Here is a 26,365-nt window from a genome sequence, read left to right as displayed (position 1 = left end):
CTTTGCTGAATCAGGTGCTAAAAGAATAATAATGAAAAAAAATATCTGCACTATTGCATACACAACTCTCATTAAAATCAATTGAAATTATGTATTCGTACCCACTACTGAATTTAAGCCACTGGATATAAAAATCGGTACCACTTCACAGATACTAACAATTATTGAAATAAAATAATACTAATACGAATACTACCACTACTACTAATTTTCTAGAGCTGCACATTTTCAAATTATATTAAAACATTAACCATTTAAACTTCACTTTTGATTAGCAAAATAGCTTTGAGCTCAGTTTAAATTACAAAAGCACATTTAAAACATGATTTTTAAAAATCTAACATTCATTTTCTTATCTTTATTAATAGTTTTATGTTTGTATTTCTTAATTTTTATCGGTGCCTCACTTAACAAGAGCTTTTTGTAAAGTTTGTTGAATTAATGATAAATATAAAGATTTTATGAATGCATAAAGCATAATAAATCATTAAACAGAAATTAAGTACTGATATGAATGACATGAAAGATCTTGAATAAATTTGTTCTGAAAATTCAAAATTTCCCTCCTAAAACAACTTAACTGAATCACTAAAACTATTTAAATGCACTATGAAGCTGATTTTCCGGAGTGCTAAGTTGAAGTTAATGGACGCTGTAAGGTTCTCACCACCATAAAGCCAAATGTGATATATTTTTAATCCAAGTATAACATTTCTTAAGCTTATATATCTAAAAATGAAATCTGGGAATATAGCAGATCCAGAACTTGACAAAATAAGAGCCATTATGGTGAGGTCTGCACATGGGGATCTCATTTCCATGAAGCAAGACTAAATTGTACAATAGGCTAGACTTTGGACACTTCCAAATAATTAAACAAAAAACCCCTCAGGTTGCTTTTTCTTTTACTATAAGACTAATGTTCCATCAGGAAATTGCTCAAGAGAATTTCTTTCACAATCTAACTTTATAATAGTATAAATTTCTATATAAACACACATAAATTACTTAATTTTAGTTTGAAACATCAAAGAACTAACTCTCTGGAGCTGTGAGCAAAAATATTTCGAAGGATGCGCTAATGCAAAAGGCATAAAACACTTACTAGTGAAAAAACAGCTCCAGCAACACCAAAGGGGTTAACATTTAAGTACTATATTTATAATGCTTAAAATGTTTAATAATGCTAATGGAAACAATGTTACTAAATATGAAGTTAACTGGAGATCAAATTAACCATTTCAATCTTAATTTTATAAGACATTTGAAGAATTGCTATCTAAAAAAATCTGGCATTTTTCAGATTTAACAGAGTTACCGGGTAAAACTGTATTTTGTCTGAGCCTTCATCTCCTAAAACTTTACTAAATTATAGAGGAAAGAATGGACGCTGAGAGATATAGTATCTGTACCGAGGATATACGAAATAGTTTGGTATACACAACCGTCTGAGAACTGTATACCTTATGTCTCCCAGTATAAATGTAAACTACTTTAATGGTAAGCTATTTTTATTATTAAGCACTATTATTCAGTTTAGTGATTTAACTGAACATGTATTGAATAGTAATAGATCTTGTACTAAACAGTTAATTGGAATAAACTCCTTAGTGAGGGAGTTTCTTCCTGGTAAATATTAAAATGTGAAATCTATTAGCGTTTACTTTTCGGAAGAACAGTTAATATCAACATATGGTCAACATAACTGGTATTAAAGAAAAAGTTATGTTTAGTGAGGAAAGAAAGTTATTAGTGTCAGACACCTTTACCTTGAAATAACCATTTACATTAGTAAACAATATGTACAAACTTTTCAGAAGTACGGAGAAATCACATCTATTGACTTCAGTTGGAGCTGGGAGAGCTCAGCCCCTCTAAAAATCAAGCATTGTACACATATCTGTGGGAAAATATTTATGACAGCATAACAGCAGGTCAAACAGTTTTGTACAAAGCTTTTACGATGATCAGTAAACTGAATTTCCTAGAAAGTTCCAATAAATAGCATTTAAAAACCTCTGCTCTTTGAGACTGCAAACATTTCACTGTCAAATACTTATTAGCAAAGAACTTGAAAGTAATCTGAAAGAGAATAAGTTACGGTAGTATTTAAGCAATAAGGCATTTAAGACAGGTTGATTGTTATCCTGGTACGTTGGCATAGACTATTACACAGTAATTCAAATTTTGAAACACTTTGTTGGATTCTATTTTTTTATGCCAGATGACATTAAATCTGGCCCACTCCAATTAACTATTTGGTTGATTACATCCTGCCTTAGTCAAACTCAGGTCAGAAACATGAATCTAGAGCCTAGAGAGACAAGGTGGGTGAGGTAATGTCTTTTATTGGACCAACTTCTGTTAGTGAGAGAGATAAGCTTTTGAGCTTGTCTAGAGCCTAAGCAGCTAAGAGTCCTAACACAGTAAACCATCTTCATCCTGTAGTAACGTCAATATCTGAAATTCAATTCTGGATTTCTTCAAATCACTACCATAAGGCTAGCTATTGTTTACACCCTGTCTTTTAGGTGGAAAGTGGGTGATTTTCTACATTCATACAGGTTTTAGATCCCATGAGCTGTTTTGTTTTTACCATCCTGTTCTGAAAATCATCCTTCCTGTTTAGGTCTGGAAGGACTCACTTTGACATTCTTCATCACTGCCCTTTAACTATTTAGTGAAAACCACACCCTCCTGTCACTGGCTGTGCATGCAGCTTACACCATGCTCTTGGCCTTATTGGGTTTGAGAGAAAAAGTCAGAACTGAGAATCAAACTCTGCCCTGCACCAGTGCAGGAACATTATTACAGTATTAGCAGTGGCTCACTGGGATGGTACTGTAATTCTTTTTTTAAAAGACCAAATTCAATATTCCACGCCCACCCCACCTCCCCAAGCTCTAGAAGGATCCTTCCATTATGCAAATCATCATATGATAGAATAATGGTGTGTGAGCCTGGCCAGCACAATAGTTCTTTCCAGAACAATGAATTTCCTCTGTATGAGAATGACCTATTCTGGCAGTTGTGTCGGTAACCTCATATGGCAAAGCAGCTTCTTGCTGCCTTAGTGATAAGATGTTACTCATCAGGCATAAAGAAAAGTTCTAAATTGTATATTCAAGCCTATTTAGACCATCAGTGCAACATGAGACAGCCAGCAGCATGATCTTCTCAGGTGGATTTCTCAGCAAAGTTTTTTCTCTTTTCTCACTTTCATCCTTATTCTGCTGACATCTTCTTTTGCTTTCCACTTCCCTTGTTTTTCTCAGACACTAGTAACCTAATCTACATGATCATTCCTTATTTCCTCTATCTAGATGGTTTTGCTGCTCCCACTGCACTTTCTTCAGTTTGCTCCTTAATTTTCCAATTGCCCACAACAAAACAGAAAACTTTGGTTAACATTCCTTCTTTCCTGATAGAGGAACACCATCCAAAAGCTTCCAGTTGCTATTTGAATAGAAACAGACAAAAAAAATGCCACTCCATATGTATCCCCTTAAAAGTAGTAAAATGCTGTTATAAATGGAAGTCAAGTCAAACAGGCATTTTCTACGTAATATACAACAGAACTCTTTGCAACATAGCAAAACTATTGCCATAGCGTGAAAAAATTAACATACCATAGGTACAAATGCATATAAAGATAATTTAAAAGTTCCTCATACAATAAATTTTCAAAACTACTAGTAGGGAACCATATTAAGAGTTCCATAATTCCAGGATTTCTTGGTACACATCATTCCTGAAGATCTTTTGCACTGCAAAATGAGTTGACTTTGCTGGCTTCACACTAAACTGCCAAAACATTCAAAATATGTGGCTGTGCAGCAGCTTATAGAAGTGGTTGGTCAAATGCACAAAAGAACGAGAAATGCAATTATGAACATCAGAGTTCCTCTCTATTTTCACCCAGAAATGGGAATATGTAAGTCATTTTTCTATTTAAGTCTTCTCTTCTGTCTTTCACATTCCTCTACTCTCCAGTATTCAATCTCAATCCCTATCCTATCCTTGTAACTGCCATTTACACCATCTTTCCAACTGGGGAGGCTAAATACATAACATCCTTCTGAAAGATGGAGGGCCTTCTGATCCAAAGCTTCGTTAGTCAGCCATAGTGCTTGTTGACAAACAGTGGGACAGACTCTCTCTTACCAGGGATATGAGCTGCCTTGACAACCAGGGCCGGCTCCAGGGCTTTTGCTGCCCCAAGCGGTGGAAAAAAAAGCAAAAAAAAAAAAAAAGCCACGATCGTGATCGGCTCCACTGCACCGCTTTCTTCTTTGGCGGCAATTCGGCGGCAGGTCCTTCCCTCTGAGAGGGACCGTAGGCCCCGCCGCCGAATTGCCGCCGAAGAGCCCGACGTGCCGCCCCAAGCACCTGCTTGCTGGGCTGGTGCCTGGAGCCGGCCCTGTTGACAACGTTCTGGGAGCAGCAAAATTTTGAACTACATAGAAACAGTTTAGAAGGTATTCAGCAACATATGCAATTTTCATTAATTTTGTTTGGGCTTCTGCATACATTACATTTCAAGTCAATTAATATAATAATGTGCAATAAAGTAAAAAAAAAAAAACCTAAGAAAAACAAAATGGAAGTACCGAGGCCTGCATAAAAACAAATATACTTTTGGTAGATAAGAAATTAACTTTTGATATTGTTCAGCTAATTGATGCAGTACTCTTAAGGAATGCAACTGATGATATATAGATCTTCTCTGTTGTTTATAAAGGGTACAAAGAGCAACTTCTTAAAAATTTACTGAAACAATCTTACAAAAAGGAACACATAATTACTGTTGTGAAGTTATCAAATAAATAAATATTGGACATCGATGTATTTTGAATAATGTGTTCTTTAGTACTATAACGTTCATAAAGGTACTGAGTGGCACAACAGCAGAACTCGGATGGAGAGTACCATACTCTCCTCTCCCTCATTTCACACTTATTTTTTCCTTTTCTTTTGAAGTATGTGGTCAACAATATTTGAAAAATTAGGCTTACATTTTCAAAATGGGCTAGTGATTTTGGGATCTAACTTTGTAGCTGAGTAAGTTCTTATTTATTGAATTATAATTGTTAAAACAAGTTCATTTATTTGAAGTATATAATCTTGTTCTGAAGATCAGTGTGCATCTCTTCAAAACCTATGTGGGGAGCAGAGAACAATGAACAAGCCATCTGAAGAATGAGAAGCTTTGGCTAAAACCATGCTAGCCAAACCATCCCAGACAATTTATAACAGTTTCATAACACGACTATAACAGTTTGAGGGGGAAAATCCATGTACAATCTGGTTAGAGAAATCCTACTAGCAGTAGGATCAACTGTGCTTAACTATGATAGTTTCTATCATAGTTTCAACTGAAGTAAATTAGATGGGGGCATGAAAATCGATAATAGTTTTTGGATTAATTTCTTAATGTCAGAAATTAAAAACTCTTTACCTAGATTTTGATTTGTTAATTTAAAGATACTAGCAGTATTATTTCCTGAATGAATGTTTAGTAAAATATTTTTTATTATATAATGAATGTGTGTGAGAGACAGTGAGGAGGCCTAACAGATGGGTCAATACTCTGACTCAATTAGTTTCCCTGGCGATGGTTGATTGCGAGAATAAGGAGGAATTAGCTAATCAGACACGGGGTTGGTGGGTGAGTTAAGGAACTAACTAGCCCATCAGCACAATAGCTTGATAAAAGAAATGAAGGGTCAGAGAAGGGAGGACAAGGCTAGCTGAGCCCAGACTGAAGGAGTTCCCAAGGAAGGAAGATCCCTTTTCCTCCAAGGGCCCTGATGAACAGGGGCTGAAGGCAACAGGGTCATAGGTAATAGAATTACTGTACTGCATGTACAAGTGCTGGTGGAGAGGACTTGAATAAATTACACAGAGTGGACACTAAAAGAAGGGAGTCTGAGTGGTTTCTGCAGTGGCTCAGGATGGGGAGGGGCATACAGTATGAAATAGTTTTGTATTTATGAGGACTGCAGAAAAACAAAAAGTTTTGCAAACAGTAGAAAATAAGGATTGAAATAGTTTCCTTAATAAAACAGAATACACGGTTAAGTCATTGGTAACGATAAGAATTCCCTGCCAACAGTACACCTTGTGCTAGGGGACATTAAACTAATGCACAAAGGAGCAAACTAAAACCACTATCACTAGAAAAGGATCTTTCATGTTCTACTGTCCAGGCCAAATTTTTTTAATAGTTTTTCTGCTGCATACCAGAAGTATCAGTTGGGCAAGTCAGAGATAGGGTGAAACTGCTTTAACTTATTTCAAATTCCTTATTTTGGTTAGATCAGCTTTACATTTTGCAATTTCTGCCATTTCTAGATACCCAACTCATGCCTTGCACATCAAGTCAGTAACCTTAGGCACAGCCAGAAGTTCAGAAGGCTCTAAATCATAAGTTAAACAATAGTGCATTAAAGCAAAATATTTTTTGTATAATAAAAGTCTTATGTGAACAAGTGACTTAGCAGGACATAATTCAGGCCAGAATACAGCCTAATATGTTTCCTTATGGGATTTGTATAAGTTTCCATTGTGCAACTACAACAATATTTTTAGTGAAATAAATAGTTTCATAAGCTATCCTCATGAACCAGGGATCAAAAGCCCAATTAAAATACCAAATTCATACCATTAAAATAAGAACAGAACCCAAAAATAAATATTAGACCAAGATAATTCTTTGACTATATATACATATATATATATATATACACAAAATATATATGCGTGTGTATATATACCTTCCCCTCCTCAGTGTTTTGTTGACATGAATTGTGAACTTCTTCTTCTCTTATTAATTTTCCAGGCCATGAAGTCAGTCCTTTTATTTGGCCCCAGACCAAGTCGCCAACATTAAACGTCCTCGGCCTGTAATGTATCAACTCATTTGAAGAAGGGGAATCTGGATTCCTTAGGTCATCTTCACTGCTGATGCTTTTAGCATCTGAAGGGCTAGGCACGCACCCATTAATGCTTTTGGCATTAAAGTCTCCATTATAATGGATATAGTCTTTAACTAGAGAACTTTCCAAACTATTTGAGGAACTTGGAGATTGCTCCTCCATGACTAGGTCTTGTTTAGAAGTGTTCAGCAACTCTCCAAACCCTCTACTTTGTTGAAGCCTATTTCCATTTATGTGTGCACATGTTTCCACAGTGTTCTCCAGTCTCTCTTTAAAACTCATCATAGTTCTTTTGTAATTGTTATACCTGAAATTCTCCTCCAACATTTTATCACTTTGACAGTTTCTCTGTGGTAACAGTATCTGATGCTGCTCACCCTGTAACAATGGCAGTGTGGAGACGTGATTGGGCCTTTCGTGGCAAGGACTGCTGTGGACATGGGTTGAATGGTCTAAAAACTCCTCACACTTCCACCTATTTATCTCTCCTCCAGGGTTTTGCTCCTCTTCCCACTGTTTTCTGGGTGTGTTGCAACCTGCTGACTTGTAATATTCAAATCCATCCCCTTCACTTGAATTTTTACTGTGTTCTGAATTCTTCAGTATTCGTGTCCCTCTAGTGTTTCTTATCCTACCATCGTGATCAGAAACACCAATGTTTCTTCCATGGATTACTGCACTGACAGCACTAGAAAGATTTAATGGGTCACCAATTGAGGCTGTGAAGGCACTCATGGCACTCAGAGCTGGAATGGGACTCATTTGTGTTGTACTGCTAACTGCAGTGGTGATTACTACTTGCATTCCTTTGCTTGCAGCATCTACGACTGCTTTGTAGATAGCATCGACTGAAGAATCACCCTGAGCAGCTACACTGAGGCCATCCTTTGCCTGTTGTCTTAGAGATGGTTCAGTCCTTTGCTGCAAATCACAAGCTGTATCTTGAAAAGGAGGAAGGGTAGTGTTGGAACTCTCAGGAACTGATGTTATACCCATTTGAGTGATCATTCTTTTGTTTAAAAGAGCAGCATCTTCCTGCATTCTCACCTTAAAAATAGGAAGGAAAAATTATAGAAATTTATGTTTTCATTGAATGCTATATTTCAGAAGACACATTCATTTAATTCAGTAACTGTGATGGTTACACATCAATGACAAATTTTGTCATCGTTGTACATAAGCAGAGGGCTACTTAAATCGTGGAGAAATCACCTGTTTTTTCCTCTGATTGGCATAATCAGAAAATTTCGCAGATGTGTTCATACAGTATATTCAATGCCACCTTCCCTACAGCTGCTGCTGGCAGTGGCACTGCCTTCAGAGCTGAATCCCTAGCCAGCAGCCTCTGCTCTCCTGCCGCTCAGCTCTGAAGGCAACACAGAAGCAAGGGTGGCAATATCGCAACCCCCCCAATAGCCAAATGCCATGGTGTGAGACATGTTTTTCATGGCCATGAATTTGGTAGGGCCCTATACATAAGTGACAAAGATTGTCACTCAATGAAGAGAATCAGAAAATGAAAAGGCAACTCAAAACATAAAATAATATGCATATGAACACAACACTAGCTTTCACACTTTGTTCAAAAAGGCAAAGCTTTGTAATAACAGGTGGCATTTGAGGTGATAAAACTTTCAAATCTCTCCTTTTGTAGCCACATTTCCACCCACCTTTCTGAGTGCTCTCCTTTTCTGAATGAAGTCATTCTTACATTCAAAGTCCTAAACAACTTAATCCATGCTCATATCACTGTACCCAAATCTATTTCCTCCTATTCCTCCTTCAGTCTCTACTTTCCTCCCCAGTTTCACTCTTAAGTGCTCTTTTTGTCTCTACCCACACCCTGCTTTGTATTTTCTTGGATGCAACCCACAGGCTTGAAATTGCCTCCTATTTGTCATGTGCAAGTGACTTTACTTTTCCCTTCTTATACACTTCTTTTGGGAAGTCTTCCTACTTTTATCCCACATCAACCATGTCGCCAACCCTTTGCACTGTAGCTATTATTTCATGCACTGTCTATTATAAACTAAATTACATTTTGAGGAACCTTGCATATTATGTTTGTATTTGCCATGTACATGTCATGAGAGTGAAGTAAAGATAATAAGCAATATTAATACTTGTGAAAGTCTGAATAGAAAAGATGCTTTAACTAGTGAAGCCAAATATTTGTAACTACTGCTTTAAATACTTACCATTACTAAACACTTACATAATTCAGGACACAAAGAGAAAATATAAGATACAGCTAATGTAACTCACATAATTAAAAAATGTGAAGGGGTTAATAGGCAGTTAGATTACTGTGATTTTGCAAACACAGGGAAATTTCTAGTTGTCTAGACTGACAAAATGATATGTTGTCTTTTTTCTTCTTAAAGAATAAAAGCTTTTCTGGCACTATCACCTGCATTTCTGCTGCCTTCGTGTTCTCAGTTCTGCAGCACTATAATAATGTTAAGTACACACTGTAACTCTATTTTTGTTCTCTATCTCAGTTGATACTTTCACTGTCATTCTGTTACTTTAACATCTGAATTTACATTATCAATAGAATTGTCTGTTTGGATGGAAATGTGAAAGGGAGATATCATTTTTTTCAAAATTTTTATTATATGTCTGTCCTAATCACTATAGGCCTGATCCAACATCCCCTAAATCAATGGTAGTCCTTCCATTTACTTTAATGGGCACTATTAGAAAAAGTCAGTTACTCACAATCACCTCCTATTTCCTATTAGAATCATAGAATATCAGGATTGGAAGGGACCTCAGGAGGTCATCTAGTCCAACCCCCTGCTCAAAGCAGGACCAATCAGTTATTAGCTCTCCTTCTCCACTAAGTAGGGAACCTACATTTTCATAGTCTCTCTCTTGCTCTTAATGTACTCATAAAGTCTCTTCTTATTGCCTTTTATGTCCCTTGCAACATGTAACTCAATTTGTGCCTTAGCGGCTCTCCTTTTATTCATTATTACATCTAAATAATTAGTGAGGATCGGGCTATTGTTTTCTACTACATCGTACGTTCCTTATTCAGGATCAGGTTAGTAGAACCTGGCTAAAGATTATGGCTTGCTGGCTGGGAAGGTGTCCTCCTCTGAGTTTGCTAAGAAGAGTAAGCACATTTTTCAATACCCATGCTCTTTTCGGTGCTTCTCTTACTGACAACTACTGTATGTTAACTTTTTACCATTCAGTCTCTACAATTTATTCTCAACCAGGAGTTTATGATCACACTTTAAAAGCAAATTAACAACTCCTGCAAGTTAATAACAGCTGTCAATAGATGCATATTATAAGTAGTTCCAATAAAATAAAAATGACACTAAACTTATAAGTAAAAGATATATAATTTCAGTAACATGTGTTTCTGATTTGCAAATACAAAATCCATACTAAAAAAGGGCAACCAACTGCAATAAAACAAATTGTTTTAAACCTTCAATGAAAAAGCAGAATATAGATACCAATTCTACTATTAGAAATTTTTAAATTCACTCAATATTGATTTCAGTATGCTTTCTACCTGAAAATTTTGAAACAGACAAGCCATGGGGTTTGAGTTGTTAGCTGGTCCAGGAATTGTCGGTTGCCCTTGAAACCCCTGGAGATTCTGGTACCCCTGGAGAAGCTGATGTTGCTGCTGATTTGAAGGAAACATCTGATTGTTGTTTAACAGTGACTGGAGATGAGTCAGTTGATGGTTATTCAAAGTAGTGTTTATTGACGACATGTCACCTGCAATTCCAAACATATGGAAAAGTAAGTCAGCATAGTTTTCAAGAGTCCGTGAGAGTTTCCTTGAGTCATATTTTAACTGAATGGTAAACAAATACTGACACTCTCTGTACAACAAAACTTTTCCCATGACATCTTCTGTACCACGATCTCAAGGAACATGTCTCCTACTATTTATTCCTTCATTTCTTCAGCATTCTTTCTTTCAGGTTACATCTATATGTGGACTCTTTCTAAAGGATTCTGGCATGACTGTCTTTCATTATGGAATAGCACACAGCCAGGTACAGTAGAATGAGCATCAGTGGTATTCATTTTCTTGGAAATCCATTCTCAGCTTCCAAAGAGCGACTGCTTCAGACCATACCAACATCCTCCCCTCCCCCAACCTTTTGATAACTATGGCACTGCTGTTTGACTTGACTATACAATGATCCAAGGCCTCTTGAACACAAAAATACACTAGCTAACTCTACTAGTCCTCTCTTTTCTAGACACAGGAGAAAAATCTCATAAGGAAAAACAAGCTATAATTAAAAAAAAATCTGCATTTTGTATCATAAGAAAAATCTCCTATGTAAATTAAAATGTAAAAGAACAATATCACAAACAATAGGAAAATAAATACTTTGCGGCCCCTGATCCTATGAAATTATCAAATAAAAGAAGCCTGAAAGAGGATTTTGCTCTTGAGTTAACATAAACTAATGTTTTTCCTAAATTTTATGTTTGTGGAATCAGCTGATGAAAATCAACAGACATTTTATTTTAGAAAAAAATTAATCCTAATTCAATAACAATCCTAATGCTAAATTAAATCATATTATAAAAGTAGGGCTGAGTTCACAGTAACAATATTGTAGCTTGACATAAGTAACAGAGTTGCAATGCTTTCCAGCTCTTTGACGCAATATTTTGGTCATCCTACTGGTATAGTTATTTGCTTATTGAGTCCAAACAGCACAGAACACAAAAAATATCACGTGTTCTGAGTAAATTCATCAAGAGACTAGAGGTTTAGGAGAACAGTTTAGGCTTAAGAGTTCATCAGTTATGTAAGGACTTGTCAGGTGTGATACCCTCAGTTTCTAAACTACAATGAAGAAATGAAAAACAAAGAAATATGAAAATAGAAATGTACAATCAAGGGCTAGAAGGGGCAACCTACTTCACTGAACTTGTGCAAGGCTTTACTTGGAGTGCTTTATGTACATATAGGACATGTGCTATGGTTTTGGCGTATTTTTGATTTAAATGGAAAAAATGCACTTGGCCATTTTTAATGGACTGCACAGCTACTCGTACTAACCCTGTGATGCCACATATATTTGAAATAAAACACCGCATCCCAAAGATGCACCTGTGCTTTTATTACATGAAAAATAAAAGGAGTTAAATTTGCCTGACTGTATTTAAGTGTATGTAGTAGGTTTGGTGGCATCAGAATGAGGGAATGGAAAATAAAATTATATCCAAAAACAGTATTAAATATTGCTGAATTTTTAAAAATTGCTATTTAAAATTTCTGACAGTAATGGTTGTTTTTCTCTAGAAGTATTCAATGACCTGTGACATACAAAACCCTTTTAGAAATAGTGCAATGAAATGGAGTCTTTAATAATATAAAATAGAATCAGAAACTCTCCCCCCAACCTTTTTTTTTTTTTTTTAAATCTGTGAAAAAATTTAACTTACCAAGCAGACCTGTCCCCAGTAGAGGGTTAAGTAGCTGTGGCACCACAGAGTTATTGTTGAGTTTAGCTGGACCAGATGTATTCCCAGCATTATTAGATATGTTCAGCAATGTTTCTGCCATTGACACCACTGCTGTCCCACCAAGTGTTGAGACAGACAGTGCTGTCACTGCTGATGATGTAGTGGTTGTGGTAGTGGTTGCCTGGGAGGAGGTTGCTATGGATATCTCTGGATGATTAGCAGTGTTGCCCGATGCGGAGTTCAGGACACCTCCCAACAGCTGGGGATTTAAGGCCATTAATCCCGAGGCCCCAGTGACAGCTGGGAGGAGCAAGGGGTTAGAAGTAGTGTCAGTGCCTGTAAAGCTTGGTATAGGGTTCCCCAGGGGGTTGGTTAAAAGGGTCTCTGCTCTGTTGCTGTCTGACTGATTGCTTGGCAAATGGTCTGGTGGGGCTGTCATCTGTGTTACTGAGGGTAAAGGGTTATTTTGCTGTTGTAACAAATCTGAGATGGTCAAATTGAAAGATGGTAGGGGAAGCATGGCAGCTGCTTGGGCTTGATTCTGAAGTAGGGCTGCTAGAAGCTGAAAATGAGCAGGTTGTAATACCTGCCCATCCATGTCACTTGAGAGAAAAGCTAGCGCAGCATTTACACTTGGGTTGAGTAAACCTAAAGGGTTGAGTATGACCTCAGACTTGCCTTCTCCTGCTGAAGGCTGTAGTATATTTAATAGATTCTGGTTTAAGAGATGTTGTTGATTCACTGGCAAAGAGATAGGTAGAGAATTGAGAAGGTTTGGATTCAAAGAATGCGGAAGATTGTTGTTTGAAGCGCAGTTCTGTGGAAAGTGAAGTGTGTGTTCGTGGCCAACAAAAGGGAAATCACTCCCAATGGGCAGCTGGCTCGGAAGTGGGTTTCCAGCTGCAGTAGTGACTATAACACCATCTTGAAGAACGGATGTTGTCTTTGTGATGGCAGGTTGGCTAGTTCCAGCTATGGCTATGGAAGATGATGGTCCTGAACCCCCTGTAACACACAAAAATACATATATTAATAATATTTATTGAAGGACAAATACTATCATCATTGCAACAATAACTAGACTCATCCAAATTTAGCCATATTCAACACTCAGATGAAGAAAATTCAAACAGCATGATTTTAACATTTTTTAATAAGAAAGACAATTTGCAATGAATTATTTCAGATATTACACAGAAATGCCATTGCCACATCACAACTGGAATCCTGCTTAAATGAAAAACTTATGTTTCTTTTCAAACTCCTTCAGCAGAGAATTGTGTAAGAGGATTTCATTATTTTATTTAATATATTTTGGATTAGTCTAGGACTGAAAACTACCCATTTGTTACTATGTTCAGTCTTGAACCCACACTATATCCACTACTAAAATGATCAGCGACGGCCTTAAAACCTAATGGTAAAGAGTATGGTCCCAAGATTAGATCCATGAATCTTGGCTCCTAGTTTCCTGATTCTATTGCCAACTCTGATACTGTATTGCTTTTTCCATCTGTAAAATGATCAGAACATTTCCCATTTCACAGTATGTTTTGTGAATTATTGTTTGTAAAACATCATTTTTGTCACCTTTGGAGGAAAGCATAATTATTAATTATTATTATATAATTATAATAATGGCATTCACCCAAGAGTTCTGAAAGAACTCAAATGTGAAGTTGCGGAACTGTTAACTAAGGTTTGTAACCTGTCCTTTATATCAGCTTCTGTACCCAATGACTGGAAGTTAGCTAATGTAACGCCAATATTTAAAAAGGGCTCTAGAGGTGATCCAGGCAATTACAGACCGGTAAGTCTAACGTCTGTACCGGGCAAATTAGTCGAAACAATAGTTAAGAATAAAATTGTCCGACACATAGAAAAACAAACTGTTGAGCAATAGTCAACATGGTTTCTGTAAAGGGAAATCGTGTCTTACTAATCCATTAGAATTCTTTGAAGGGGTCAACAAACATGTGGACAAGGGTGATCCAGTGGACATAGTGTACTTAGATTTCCAGAAAGCCTTTGACAAGGTCCCTCACCAAAGGCTCTTATGTAAATTAAGCTGCCATGGGATAAAAGGGAAGGTCCTTTCATGGATTGAGAACTGGTTAAAAGACAGGGAACAAAGGGTAGGAATTAATGGTAAATTCTCAGAATGGAGAGGGGTAACTAGTGGTGTTCCCCAAGGGTCAGTCCTCGGACCGATCCTATTCAACTTATTCATAAATGATCTGGAGAAAGGGGTAAACAGTGAGGTGGCAAAGTTTGCAGATGATACTAAACTGCTAAAGATAGTTAAGTCCAAAGCAGACTGTGAAGAACTTCAAAAAGATCTCACAAAACTAAGTGACTGGGCAACAAAATGGCAAATGAAATTTAATGTGGATAAATGTAAAGTAATGCACATTGGAAAAAATAACCCCAACTATACATACAATATGATGGGGGCTAATTTAGTTACAACAAGTCAGGAAAAAGATCTTGGAGTCATCGTGGATAGTTCTCTGAAAATGTCCACGCAGTGTGCAGAGGCGGTCAAAAAAGCAAACAGGATGTTAGGAATCATTAAAAAGGGGATAGAGAATAAGACTGAGAATATATTATTGCCCTTATATAAATCGATGGTACGCCCTCATCTCGAATACTGCGTACAGATGTGGTCTCCTCATCTCAAAAAAGATATACTGGCACTAGAAAAGGTTCAGAAAAGGGCAACTAAAATGATTAAGGGTTTGGAAAGGGTCCCATATGAGGAGAGATTAAAGAGGCTAGGACTCTTCAGCTTGGAAAAGAGGAGACTAAGGGGGGATATGATAGAGGTATATAAAATCATGAGTGATGTGAAGAAAGTGCATAAGGAAAAGTTATTTACTTATTCCCATAATACAAGAACTAGGGGTCATCAAATGAAATTAATAGGCAGCAGGTTTAAAACAAATAAAAGGAAGTTCTTCTTCACGCAGCGCACAGTCAACTTGTGGAACTCCTTACCTGAGGAGGTTGTGAAGGCTAGGACTATAACAGAGTTTGAAAGAGAACTGGATAAATTCATGGTGGTTAAGTCCATTAATGGCTATTAGCCAGGACGGGTAAGGAATGGTGTCCCTAGCCTCTGTCTGTCAGAGGGTGGAGATGGATGGCAGGAGAGAGATCACTTGATCATTGCCTGTTAGGTTCACTCCCTCTGGGGCACCTGGCATTGGCCACTGTCGGTAGACAGGATACTGGGCTAGATGGACCTTTGGTCTGACCCGGTACGGCCTTTCTTATGTTCTTATTATTGAGAAATTTAACTGTCAAGTTCCAGAAAACGTTAAAGCCAAATACAAGTTGCCAAGGAAAACAACAGAAGTTTTCTTGAAGGAAAAGGTAAAGTCATTTGGGTGGCCTGGATGAATCCTTTGCTTAGAGTGGCAGAGAAGTCCAAAGCTTCCCTGCTGAGTGGATTTACAATAAAGGCTGTTATTTATTCAAGACTGGTTATTCTTTTTCTGTTTCTGCATATCTGTCTATCAGCCTTAAACAATGTTGAACTCCACAAATAAATGATCTGTTTTCCCCTACCTGAAGGAGATTTCTTATTTGAATTGACAGTAGTTGTATGCAAAAGATGTGTCAGAGGAGCAGGAGAAATAAAACAGAATGTAACCACCTTCGAACCATACTTTTCAACCTTATATGGTGACCAAAGAGATGCCCTTGGTCTCGGAAAACATAAATAGTAAAAATGCAGATTAATTTGATAAAATAAATAATTTTTTCTGCTATCTTCTATTGAAAAGCTGCAGCAAATTCCACTGTGTAGCCCGCTGATCAGATAAAAATCAGAGAGCATCAATTATAATTTAGCAAAACTCCAGAAACAAATACTATTGGAAACTGGGAGTTCAACTACCTTCAGAGAATTGTTAAAGACAGAATCCAATTTTTTATCTGACACCTCACAATACCATCATTCAAGAAGTGTAAAGTATTGACAGTTAAACATTACATATAGTTATATATATTACATGAGATGTCAACTGTTGAGCTCCTTGGGCCAAGGATCATGCCTTCTTTTCTGGAAAGCAACTACAATATTATGGCACAATAAAGAAACAAACAAAAATAAATAAATAAATAAAATATTGCAGCTGAAGTTGACAGAAATCAAGTTGGTAATCATAAGAACAGGATTTCACAAGCTCCCAGGGCTAGCACGTTAGCAGACTTGTATAAATACTTTCATGATTAGTAAATTTCTCCAGGCAGCAGTCTGGAACCCATGACAAAAACGTAAAACAAAACACAAACTGTCCCTCTCCACATGGCTGAGTACACAGGAAGAAATACGTGGTCTGGAAATATATATCCAAAGTGGTAGGCAGCTTCCCCCAAAAAGCTAATTAAAAAGTGAAAATAAAACTAGTTCATAAGGAACCTTTCAAACACTGAGATGATGAGGATGTTGAGTGGCAACAGGATGACATGTAAGAGAATGAGAATTACAAGTTTGTTTTCTGTCAAGATAACTCTCCTATTGTACCTGTTCCTGCAGACTAAAAGTCTCTGAGAAAGTCTCTAAAACAAAATGTCATAGGAAAAAAAATCTCTCTCTCTCTCGCTCTCTCTCACACACACACACACACACACACACACACACACACACACTTGCATGGAACATGACCACATCAACATAATGGAATGGTATGTTAGAGGTTTGGGGTTTTTTTCTTTTTAATGAGAGTTTGGGATGGTCGCATTGGCTCCAAAAGGCAACAACATGCATGAAATGTGTAATTCATCCCAAATGAGTGGGATGAATAATTTAGAAATAATTTTAGCATGTTTTATTGATACTATTTTTCATTTCTCATACCTATAAGCCAGACATACTTAGTACCAAGAGTTTGATTGTACAGGTCCCAGAGAACAGAAACCAGAAATAACTACTATATTTTAGAAACCTCTGAAAACATTCTTAAGTAACTTTTTCAAACATATTGTAGCATATTTTAAGGACTTTCCAGGGCTAGAAGCAAGTTACTTGCATTTCACTGGAAAGCAGGGAAATTTCCTTTTCTAATAGTATAAATCTCCCATTTCTAGCTCTGATATGTCAGGCAAATATTGGTATCTATTAGTAGTGCAGGACTGAATAGTGAAAGAGAAAAAACGATTACCCACCTTTTGAAACGGTTGTTCTTCGAGATGTGTTGCTCATGTCCATTCCATTGTAGGTGGGCATGCGCCCACGTGTGTGGTCGCTGCAGACTTTTGCCCTAGCGCAAGGGACCTCAAACTTCATTGCACCGCAACCCCCTCCTGACAACAAAAATTCCTACATGACCCCACAAGGGGGGACCGAAGCCTGAGCCCGCCCCAGGCTGAAGCCTTTGGACTTTGGCCCTGGGTGGTGGAGCTCAAATTTTGGCCTGGGTGGTGGGGCTCAAACTTTGGCCCCGGACCGCAGAAAGTCTAACGCCAGCCCTGGCGACCCCATTAAAATGGGGTCACAACCTACTTTGGGATCCTGACCCACTGTTTGAGAACTGCTGCCTTAGCGGTATCCGTAGGGCTGGCTGTGGCACCCTCTGAAATACCGCGCTCATGCGGCAGTATATCAGGTGCCACCAGCCCTGAGTCCTCTCAGTTTCTTCTTGCCGACAACTCTGACAGAGGGGCAGGAGGGCGGGTAATGGAATGGACATGAGCAACACATCTCGAAGAACAACAGTTACAAAGGTGGGTAATCGTTTTTTCTTCTTCGAGTGCTTGCTCATGTCGATTCCATTGTAGGTGACTCACAAGCAGAATACCTGGAGGTGGGCTCGGAGTTCATGGTCTTGTAGACTGGAGTACTGCTCTGCTGAAACAAGCATCATCTTGAGCTTGCTAGGTCAGTGCACAGTGCAAAGCAAACATGTGGACGGACGACCAGGTTGCGGCACGGCAAATTTCTTGGATTGGCACCTGAGCAAGGAAGGCCGGTGATGATGCCTGTGCCCTAGTCGAGTGAGCCGTCACGTGAGCCGTCACGATCGCTAGTGGGGGCACCTTCGCCAGCTCATAGCAGTAGCGGATGCAGGCCATGATCCAGGACCAGATTCTCTGGGTAGACACTGGGCAACCATTCGTCCTGACCGCGACAGCAACAAACAATTGCTTAGACTTACAGAATGGCTTTGTTCTATGTAGAAGGCCAGTGCCCGTCTGGGTATGCAGCCTGCCTTCCTCATCAGTCGCCAGTAGCCAGACGGTCAAGTGCAGCGCCGCCAGATTTGGATGCAGTAGAGCGCTGTGGTTCTGGGACAGCAGATCTGGCCGAAGAGGCAGCTGCAGCGGGGCGGGTGCCAAAAGACTCAGCAGCATGCCAAACCAGTGTTGATGAGGCCAAGCTGGGGCTTTGAGGATGACCGTTGCTTTGTCTTGCTTTACCTTTAGCAGGACCTTGTGGATTAATGGTATCAGTAGGAAGGCGTACATTAGTGCTCCCGACCACAGCATCAGGAAGGCATCCAACAGGTAGCCCTTGTCTCCGCCCAGCAGAGAACAGAACACGTGGCACTTTCTGTTCTGTCTGGATGCGAACAGGTTCACCCAGGGAGTTCCCCACCTGTGGAAATCTAAGCTGACCACCTCCGGATGGAGCGACTATTTCTGGAGAGACGAGAAGGTCCTGCTGAGGTGATCTGTCCGGACATTCTTGGTTCCAGGCAGATGGGTGGCTACCAAATGAATGGCATGACACACAAAAGTCCCAGAGGCGCCACCCTGCCTGTTGATGTAATTCATCGCAGCAGTATTGTCTGTCAGGACCTGCACCACCTTGCCTTCCAGGTGGGGTAGGAAAGCCTGGCAGGCCAGGTGAATTGCTCTGTGCTCCCTGACATTGATATGAAGGCCTAGCTCGTGTTGTAGCCAGAGGCCCTGGGGGTTGAGCTCACCCAGATTGGCTCCCCAGCACAGATCCGATGCATCGGAGACCAGGGTGAACGACGGAGATGAGGTTGCAAAGGGGACTCCTTGCAGCACCAAGTTGGAATCCCGCCACCAGTCCAGAGACAAGAGGACGTGGCTCAGCACCATGACCACTCGGTCCGGGGGTGCCTGCTGGAAATATAGACTGAGGCCAGCCACGCTTGCAGAGGCCTCAGATGAAGCCGGGCGTGGCTGACCACGTATGTGCATGTGGACATGTGGCCTATCAGTCACAGGCATGTTTGGGCTGTGGTGAGTGGTTGGCTCTTTATGAGGGAGATCAAGTCTGTCATAGCCTGAAAATGCACTTCTGGCAGGAAGGCCATGGCCCGTGTAGAGTCGAGAACTGCTCCGATTAACTCTATGCTTCGGACTGGCGTTAACATGGATATTTCTGTATTTAGTAACAGGCCCAGGTCACTGCAGGTGGAGCACAACAAATCAAGGCTCCCGTGCACCTGCTCCAGAGACCTGCCCTTCATGAGCCAGTTGTCAAGATACGGGAAGATCTGGACCCCTCGACACCTCAGGAAAGTCACCATCGGTGCCATGCATTTTGTGAACACCCCAGGCCAAGTACAGGCCAAAGGGTAGCGCTGGAGTGAACTGGAAGTGGCACCCAGCCACTATGAAATGCAGGAAATGCCTGCGTCTTGGGAATATGGAGACATGAAAGAAAGAATCCTTTAAGACAAGAGCGGCATCCCCCCCCCCCCCACCGTTCCCCCCGAATCCAGGGAAGGGATGATGAAGGCCAGGGAGACCATGTGGAACTTCCAACTTCTTGAGAGACTTGTTGAGGCCCCGCAGGTCCAAAATGGGTCTGAGGCCCTCTTTTGCCTTCGGGATTAGGAAGTAGCGGAAGTAGAATCCCCTTCCTTCCATGTCTCGAGGAACCTCCTAGACAGCTCCCAAGCTTAGGAGCTTCCCGACTTCCTGAACGAGGACTTGCTTGTGAGAAGGGTCCTTGAAGAAGGATGGGGAAGTGGGGGGATGGGAGGGAGGGGTGGCCAGGAATTGCAGGGTGTAGCCCCGAGCCACTATGTCCAGGACCCAGCAGTCTGACATAACCCACAACCAGGCCGAGCGGTAGGGGAAAAGGCTGTTGAGGAAAAAACTGAAAGGATCTGTGCAGTTGACTGGTGTGTCATTCCCGAGTGCACCCTCAAAATGAGCACTTCTGGCCCCCCCGGTGCTTCTTTGGGCCAGGATGCGCAGGAGACCAGGACTACGAAGGGTGGCGGCGGCTGAACCCAATGTCCCGTTTCCTTAGAGGCCCTTGTCGAGGCTGCCATTGTCGAGGTGGCGGAGGAGGACGGAATGGCTGTCTCGACACCTGAGGAGTGTGCATCCCCAGAGAGCAGAAGGTTGCCTGTGTGTCTTTCAGGCCGTGCGGATGCGCATCTGTTTGATCAGAGAACACCGTCAGATGGGAGGTCCTGAATAGAGGCCTGCATGTCCTGGGACAGGCCAGCGGTCTGGAGCCAGGAACTGCACCGCATGACCACCGCCAAGGCGACCACCTGGGCAGCTGAATCGGCCATGTCCCAGGCCATTTGGAGGGAGCACTCCTGGGCCCTCTCTTTGAACTTGAGGAGAGAGTCCCACAACTTATAGCGACCCAAGAGGGCCTGGTGGTTTACCACCCGAAACTGGAGCTGGCCGTAGAATAAATTTTGTGACCAAACAAATCCAGCCTCTTGGCCTCCTTATTTTTATGGGTGGAACTAGTGGGCTCCCGTTTGTCCCTCTCATTGGCCACCGAGACGATCAATGATCCTGGTGGTGGGTGGATGTACAAGTACTCGAACCCTTTTGCAGGGACGAAGTACTTCTTTTCCGTCCTCTTAGAGGTGGGCGGGATGGAGGACGGGGTTTGTCAGATGGTTTTGGCAACATTCAGGACCCCCTTGTGTACCGGGAGCACGACACGGGCTGGGGCGGACGCAGAGAGCACATAAAACAATGTGTTCGACTACTCCGCCATCTCCTCCGCCTTGAGGCCCAGGTTGGAAGCCACCTAAAATCGTCCAGTGGACTAGCTCTCGAGGGGCCTGCCACCACCTCATCTGGAGAGGAGGAGGATGATTGGATGACCAGGGGAGGTCCGGTGGTGTCCTCACCTGTCAGAGAGGGCCTTGGGGTGGATACCGGCTCCTCACCCGCAGTGGCTGCTGGAGCATCCTGCACCAAACCCGGTGCTATCAGTGCCATGGGTGCTGACTTTGGCATGCCTGGCGACTGAGGGCTGGTGGGAGTGGGGCAATGGCATGATGGGAACGTCCTAGGCATTCCAATAAGGCCATTGGGTCAGTCACTGGCCCAGCTGCCAGATCAGCACCAATGCCACGGACACGCCCTCCGGGGCCCAATCACGATGCTGTCTGGACGAGGGGCTGAACTGTGCCTTCGAGCTGAAGAGGTCATCACCCTCCGGTGAACAAGGTGAGGCTCTGGAGGCTTGGGTCTGGCAGCTCACTGTTGCTGCCGGTGACCGGTGCCGGGAACGGTCCGACCGGCGTTGGGAGTAGGGTGAGCAGCCATGTCAGGGAGTGACCTCGAGGTCTCAGCAATGGTGACCAACAATGCGACGAAGACCGGTGCCAGGGAGATCGTCAACACCTGGCCCGAAGACAAGGATCGGGAGGGCGGTGACGATGACTCGTAGCAGCGAGCCAGAGACCTGGGCCGACGTAGAGACCAAGAATGTGGCAACCTAGGGCTCTGTCTTGGCTCCGGAGACCAGTGGCGCTTGCTTGTTTTGTGTGAGGCCTTGCTGGTGGGCTTGCCCTCGTGGGGAGTCTTAGCCAGTTCCATTGCCGCATGTGGTGCTGGCTGCGGCAGAGGCGCTCTTAGCTCACCAGGTGCCGGGGGCTCAGAGGGCATTGACTGCGCTGTCGGCTTGGGCCCTTTATCACTCCCTGGGGTCAGTGGCAGGTCCTTTCGGGGGGAGGAACTCCCCAGGGCTGAGCCCTTTTGCGGGGCCAGAGTGGGCGTAAGGCCCAAGCAGGGTCCTTTGCCCAGTGCCCCTTGGTCAGGCTTGCTCAGTGGCATCTTCTTCTTTGGCACCGGTGAAGGGGATGCGCTATGCACCGAAGTGGACGTGCTGGGTGCCGGTTCAGGCCGTGATGACTCTGAAGCTGGGCGTAGGGCAGCCTGCATCAGGCGGGTCCTGAGGTGTATGTCACGCTCTCTTTGTGTCAGAGGATGAAAGTTCTGGCAGATGCAACAGCGCTCCTTTATGTGGAATTCCTCGAGGCATTGTAGACAACTCTCATGTGAGTCACAAACAGGCATGGGCCTGTTACACAAAGAGCAGGGCTTGAAACCTGGAGAACGGGGCATGCCCCGCCTGGGGCAAAGTCCCTGCCGGGACACTATCTAACTAAATGCTTAACAGGTACTTAACTAACTAACAAATGATTAAACTATTTACAGCTAGAAGCACAAGGCTAAGATAGAAGAGAAACCGCTGACCGCCTGCAAAGCAAGGGACAGAGGAGCTCCAACTGACCACCCCGGGCGGTAAGAAGGAATTCAGAGGGTGCCGGGCCGACGGCACCTGCTATACTGCTGCATGAGCGTGGCACTCCAGAGAGTGCCACAGCTGACCCTATGGATACCGCTAAGACAAAAGTCTCTCACGACCGCACACACGGGCACGCATACACCTACAATGGACTCAACATGAGCAAGCACTCAAAGATATTCCATATTTGGAAAAAAGGAAAAAGTTCTATTTTTTAAAATGTCAAGTATTTAATGCTGCTCAGAGGGTGTGAATATTAGAAGGAGTCCTGAAGGCCAGGCTGAGAAATACTACGAGAAAGACATTCTCACATGGTTTTCTTTTAACAGCAGAACCTATCAACATAACATAAGAATGGCCATACTGGGTCAGACCAAAGGTCCATCTAGCTCAGTATCCTGTCTTCTGACAGTGGCAGATGCCAGGTGCCTCAGAGGGAATGAACAGACCAGGTAATTATCAAGTGATCCATCCTTTCGTCCATTCCCAGCTTCTGGCAAACGGAGGCTAGGGATACCATCCCTGCCCATCCTGGCTAATAGCCATTGATGGACCTATCCTTCATGAATTTATCTAATTCTTTTTTGAAACCTGTTATAGTCTTGGCCTTCGCAACATCTTCTGACAGAGTTCTACAGGTTGACTGTGCATTGTGTGAAGAAATACTTCCTTTTATTTGTTTTAAACTTGCTGCCTATTAATTTCATTTGGTGACTCCTAGTTCTTCTGTTATGAGGAGTAAATAACACTTCCTTATTTACTTTCTCAACACCAGTCATGATTTTATAGACCGTTATCATATCCCCCATTAGTCGTCTCTTTTCCAAGCTGAAAAGTCCCAATCTTATTAATCTCTTCTCATACAGAAGCTGTTCCATACTCCTAATCATTTTTGTTGCCCTTTCTGAAACTTTTCCAATTCCAATACATCTTGTTTGAGATGGGGCGACCACATCTGCACGAGGTATTCAAAATGTGGGCATACTATGGATTTATATAGAGGCAATATGATATTTTTTGTCTTATTATCTATCCCTTTCTTAATGATTCCCAACATTCTGTTAGCTTTTTTGACTGCTGCTGCACATGGAGTGGATATTTTCAGAGAACTATCCAGAATGATAGTTCTTGAGTGGTAACAGCTAATTTAGACCCCATCATTGTATATGTATAGGTGGGGTTATGTTTTCCAATGTGCATTACTGTGCATTTATCAACATTGAACTTCATCTGCCATTTTGTTGCCCAGTCACTTAGTTTTGTGAGATCACTTTGTAGTAGGGCTGTCAAGCGATTAAAAAAATTAATCGCGATTAATTGCACGATTAAAAAAATTATAATCGCATGATTAAAAAAAAATCGCGATTAATCACATGATTAATTGCACTGTTAAACAATAATAGAATACCATTTATTTAAATATTTTTGGATGTTTTCTACATTTCAAAAATATTAATTTCAGTTACAACACAGAATACAAAGTATACAGTGCTCACTTTATATTTATCTTTTATTACAAATATTTGCACTGTAAAAAAACAAAAGAAATAGTATTTTCAATTCACCTAATATATATACTGTAGTGCAATCTCTTTATTGTGAAAGTTGAACTTACAAATGTAGAATTATGTACAAAAAAATAACTGCATTCAAAAATAAAACAAATGTAAAACTTTAATGCCTACAAGTCCACTCAGTCCTACTTCAGCCAATCGCTCAGACAAACAAGTTTGGTTACATTTGCAGGAGATAATGCTGCCCGTTTCTTGTTTACAATGTCACCTAAAAGTGAGAACAGGTGTTCACATGGCACTGTTGTAACCGGCGTCGCAAGATATTTACTTGCCAGATGCGCTAAAGATTCATATGTCCCTTCATGCTTCAAACACCATTCCAGAGGACATGCATCCATGCTGATGATGGGTTCTGCTTAATAATGGTCCAAAGCAGAGCGGACTGATGCATGTTTATTTTAATCATCTGAGTCAGATGCAACCAGCAGAAAGTTGATTTTCTTTTTTGGTGGTTCGGGTTCTGTAGTTTCCACGTCTGAGTGTTGTTCTTTTAAGACTTCTGAAAGCGTGCGTCACACCTCAGCCCTCTCAGATTTTAGACGGCACTTCAGATTCTTAAAACTTGGGTTGAGTGCTGTAGCTATTTTTAGAAAGGTCACATTGGTATCTTCTTTGCATTTTGTCAAATCTGCAGTGAAAGTGTTCTTAAAATGAACATGTGCTGGGTCATCATCCGAGACTGCTATGAAATATATGTCAGAATGCGGGTAAAACAGAGGAGGGGACATACAATTCTCCCCCAAGGAGTTCAGTCAGAAATTTAATTAATGCACTATTTTTTTAATGAATATCATCAGCATGGAAGCATGTCCTCCGGAATGGTGGCTGAAGCATGAAGGGGCATATGAATGTTTAGCATATCTGGCATGCAAAAATACCTTGCAACGCCGGCTACAAAAGTGCCATGCGAATGCCTGTTCTCACTGTCAGGTGACATTGTAAATAAGAAGCAGGCAGCAGTATCTCCCGTAAATGTAAACGTTTGTCTTAGCGATTGGCTGAACAAGAAGTAGGACTGAGTGGATTTGTAGGCTCTGAAGTTTTACATTGCTTTGTTTTTGAGAGCAGTTATGTAAGAAAAAAAAATCTACATTTGTAAGTTACACTTTCAAGATAGAGATTGCACTATAGTACTTGTATGAGGTGAATTGAAAAATAGTATTTATCATTTTTACAGTGCAAATATTTGTAATCAAAAATAATATAAAGTAAGCAGTGTACACTTTGTATTCTGTGTTGTAACTGAAATCAATATATTTGAAAATGTAGAAAAACATCCAAAAATATTTAATAAATTTCAATTGGTATTCTATTGTTTAACAGTGCGATTAATTGCAATTTTTAAAATTGCAGTTAATTTTTTTAGTTAATTGCGTGTGTTAACTGCGATTAATCGACAGCCGTACTTTGTAGCTCTTTGCAGTCTGCTTTGGACTTAACTATCTTGAGTAGCTTTGTATCATCTGCAAATTTTGCCACCTCACTGTTTACCCCTTTTTTTCAGATCATTTATGAATATGTTGAATAGGACTGGGCCCAGTACAGACCCCTGGGGGACACACTATTTACCTCTCTCCATTCCGAGAACAATTTATTCCTATCCTTTGTTTCCTATCTTTTAACCAGTTACCGATCCATGAGAGGACCTTTCCTCCTATCCCATGACAGCTTACTTTGCTTAAGAGCCTTTGTTGAGGGACCTTGTCAAAGGCTTTCTGAAAATCTAAGTACACTTTATCCACTGGATCATACTGGTCCACATGCTTGTTGATCCCCTCGTATTTATCATACTAGTGCCAAATGAAACAAAAAGCTGGGTGGACTCCTATCCACTCCATATAAAAACAAAGGGACCTTCTAAAATCAGGCTTGTGGAGAAGGAACTCACCTGGATGGGA

The 26,365-nt window shown here is 41.0% G+C and overlaps 1 protein-coding gene across 1 annotated transcript in view; it reads right to left on the bottom strand.

The window, feature by feature from the left end:
• MBD5 (methyl-CpG binding domain protein 5) overlaps window positions 1-26,365 on the bottom strand; it is a 103,335-nt gene that overhangs the window by 33,149 nt on the left and 43,821 nt on the right. Inside the window, exons 7-9 of the mRNA XM_026647450.1 lie at window positions 12,378-13,403; window positions 10,471-10,682; window positions 6,777-7,985 (exon numbers count right to left, since the gene is read on the bottom strand). Coding sequence (XP_026503235.1) covers window positions 6,777-7,985; window positions 10,471-10,682; window positions 12,378-13,403 — 2,447 coding nt within the window. The remainder of the gene's footprint in view (window positions 1-6,776; window positions 7,986-10,470; window positions 10,683-12,377; window positions 13,404-26,365) is intronic.

Source organism: Terrapene carolina, unplaced genomic scaffold (assembly GCF_002925995.2).
Source record: "Terrapene carolina triunguis isolate 2854851 unplaced genomic scaffold, T_m_triunguis-2.0 Scaffold62, whole genome shotgun sequence".
Classification (NCBI taxonomy): domain Eukaryota; kingdom Metazoa; phylum Chordata; order Testudines; family Emydidae; genus Terrapene; species Terrapene triunguis.
The sequence above is the reverse complement of the archived record's forward strand: the minus strand, read 5'-3'. Positions and strand labels throughout refer to the sequence as shown.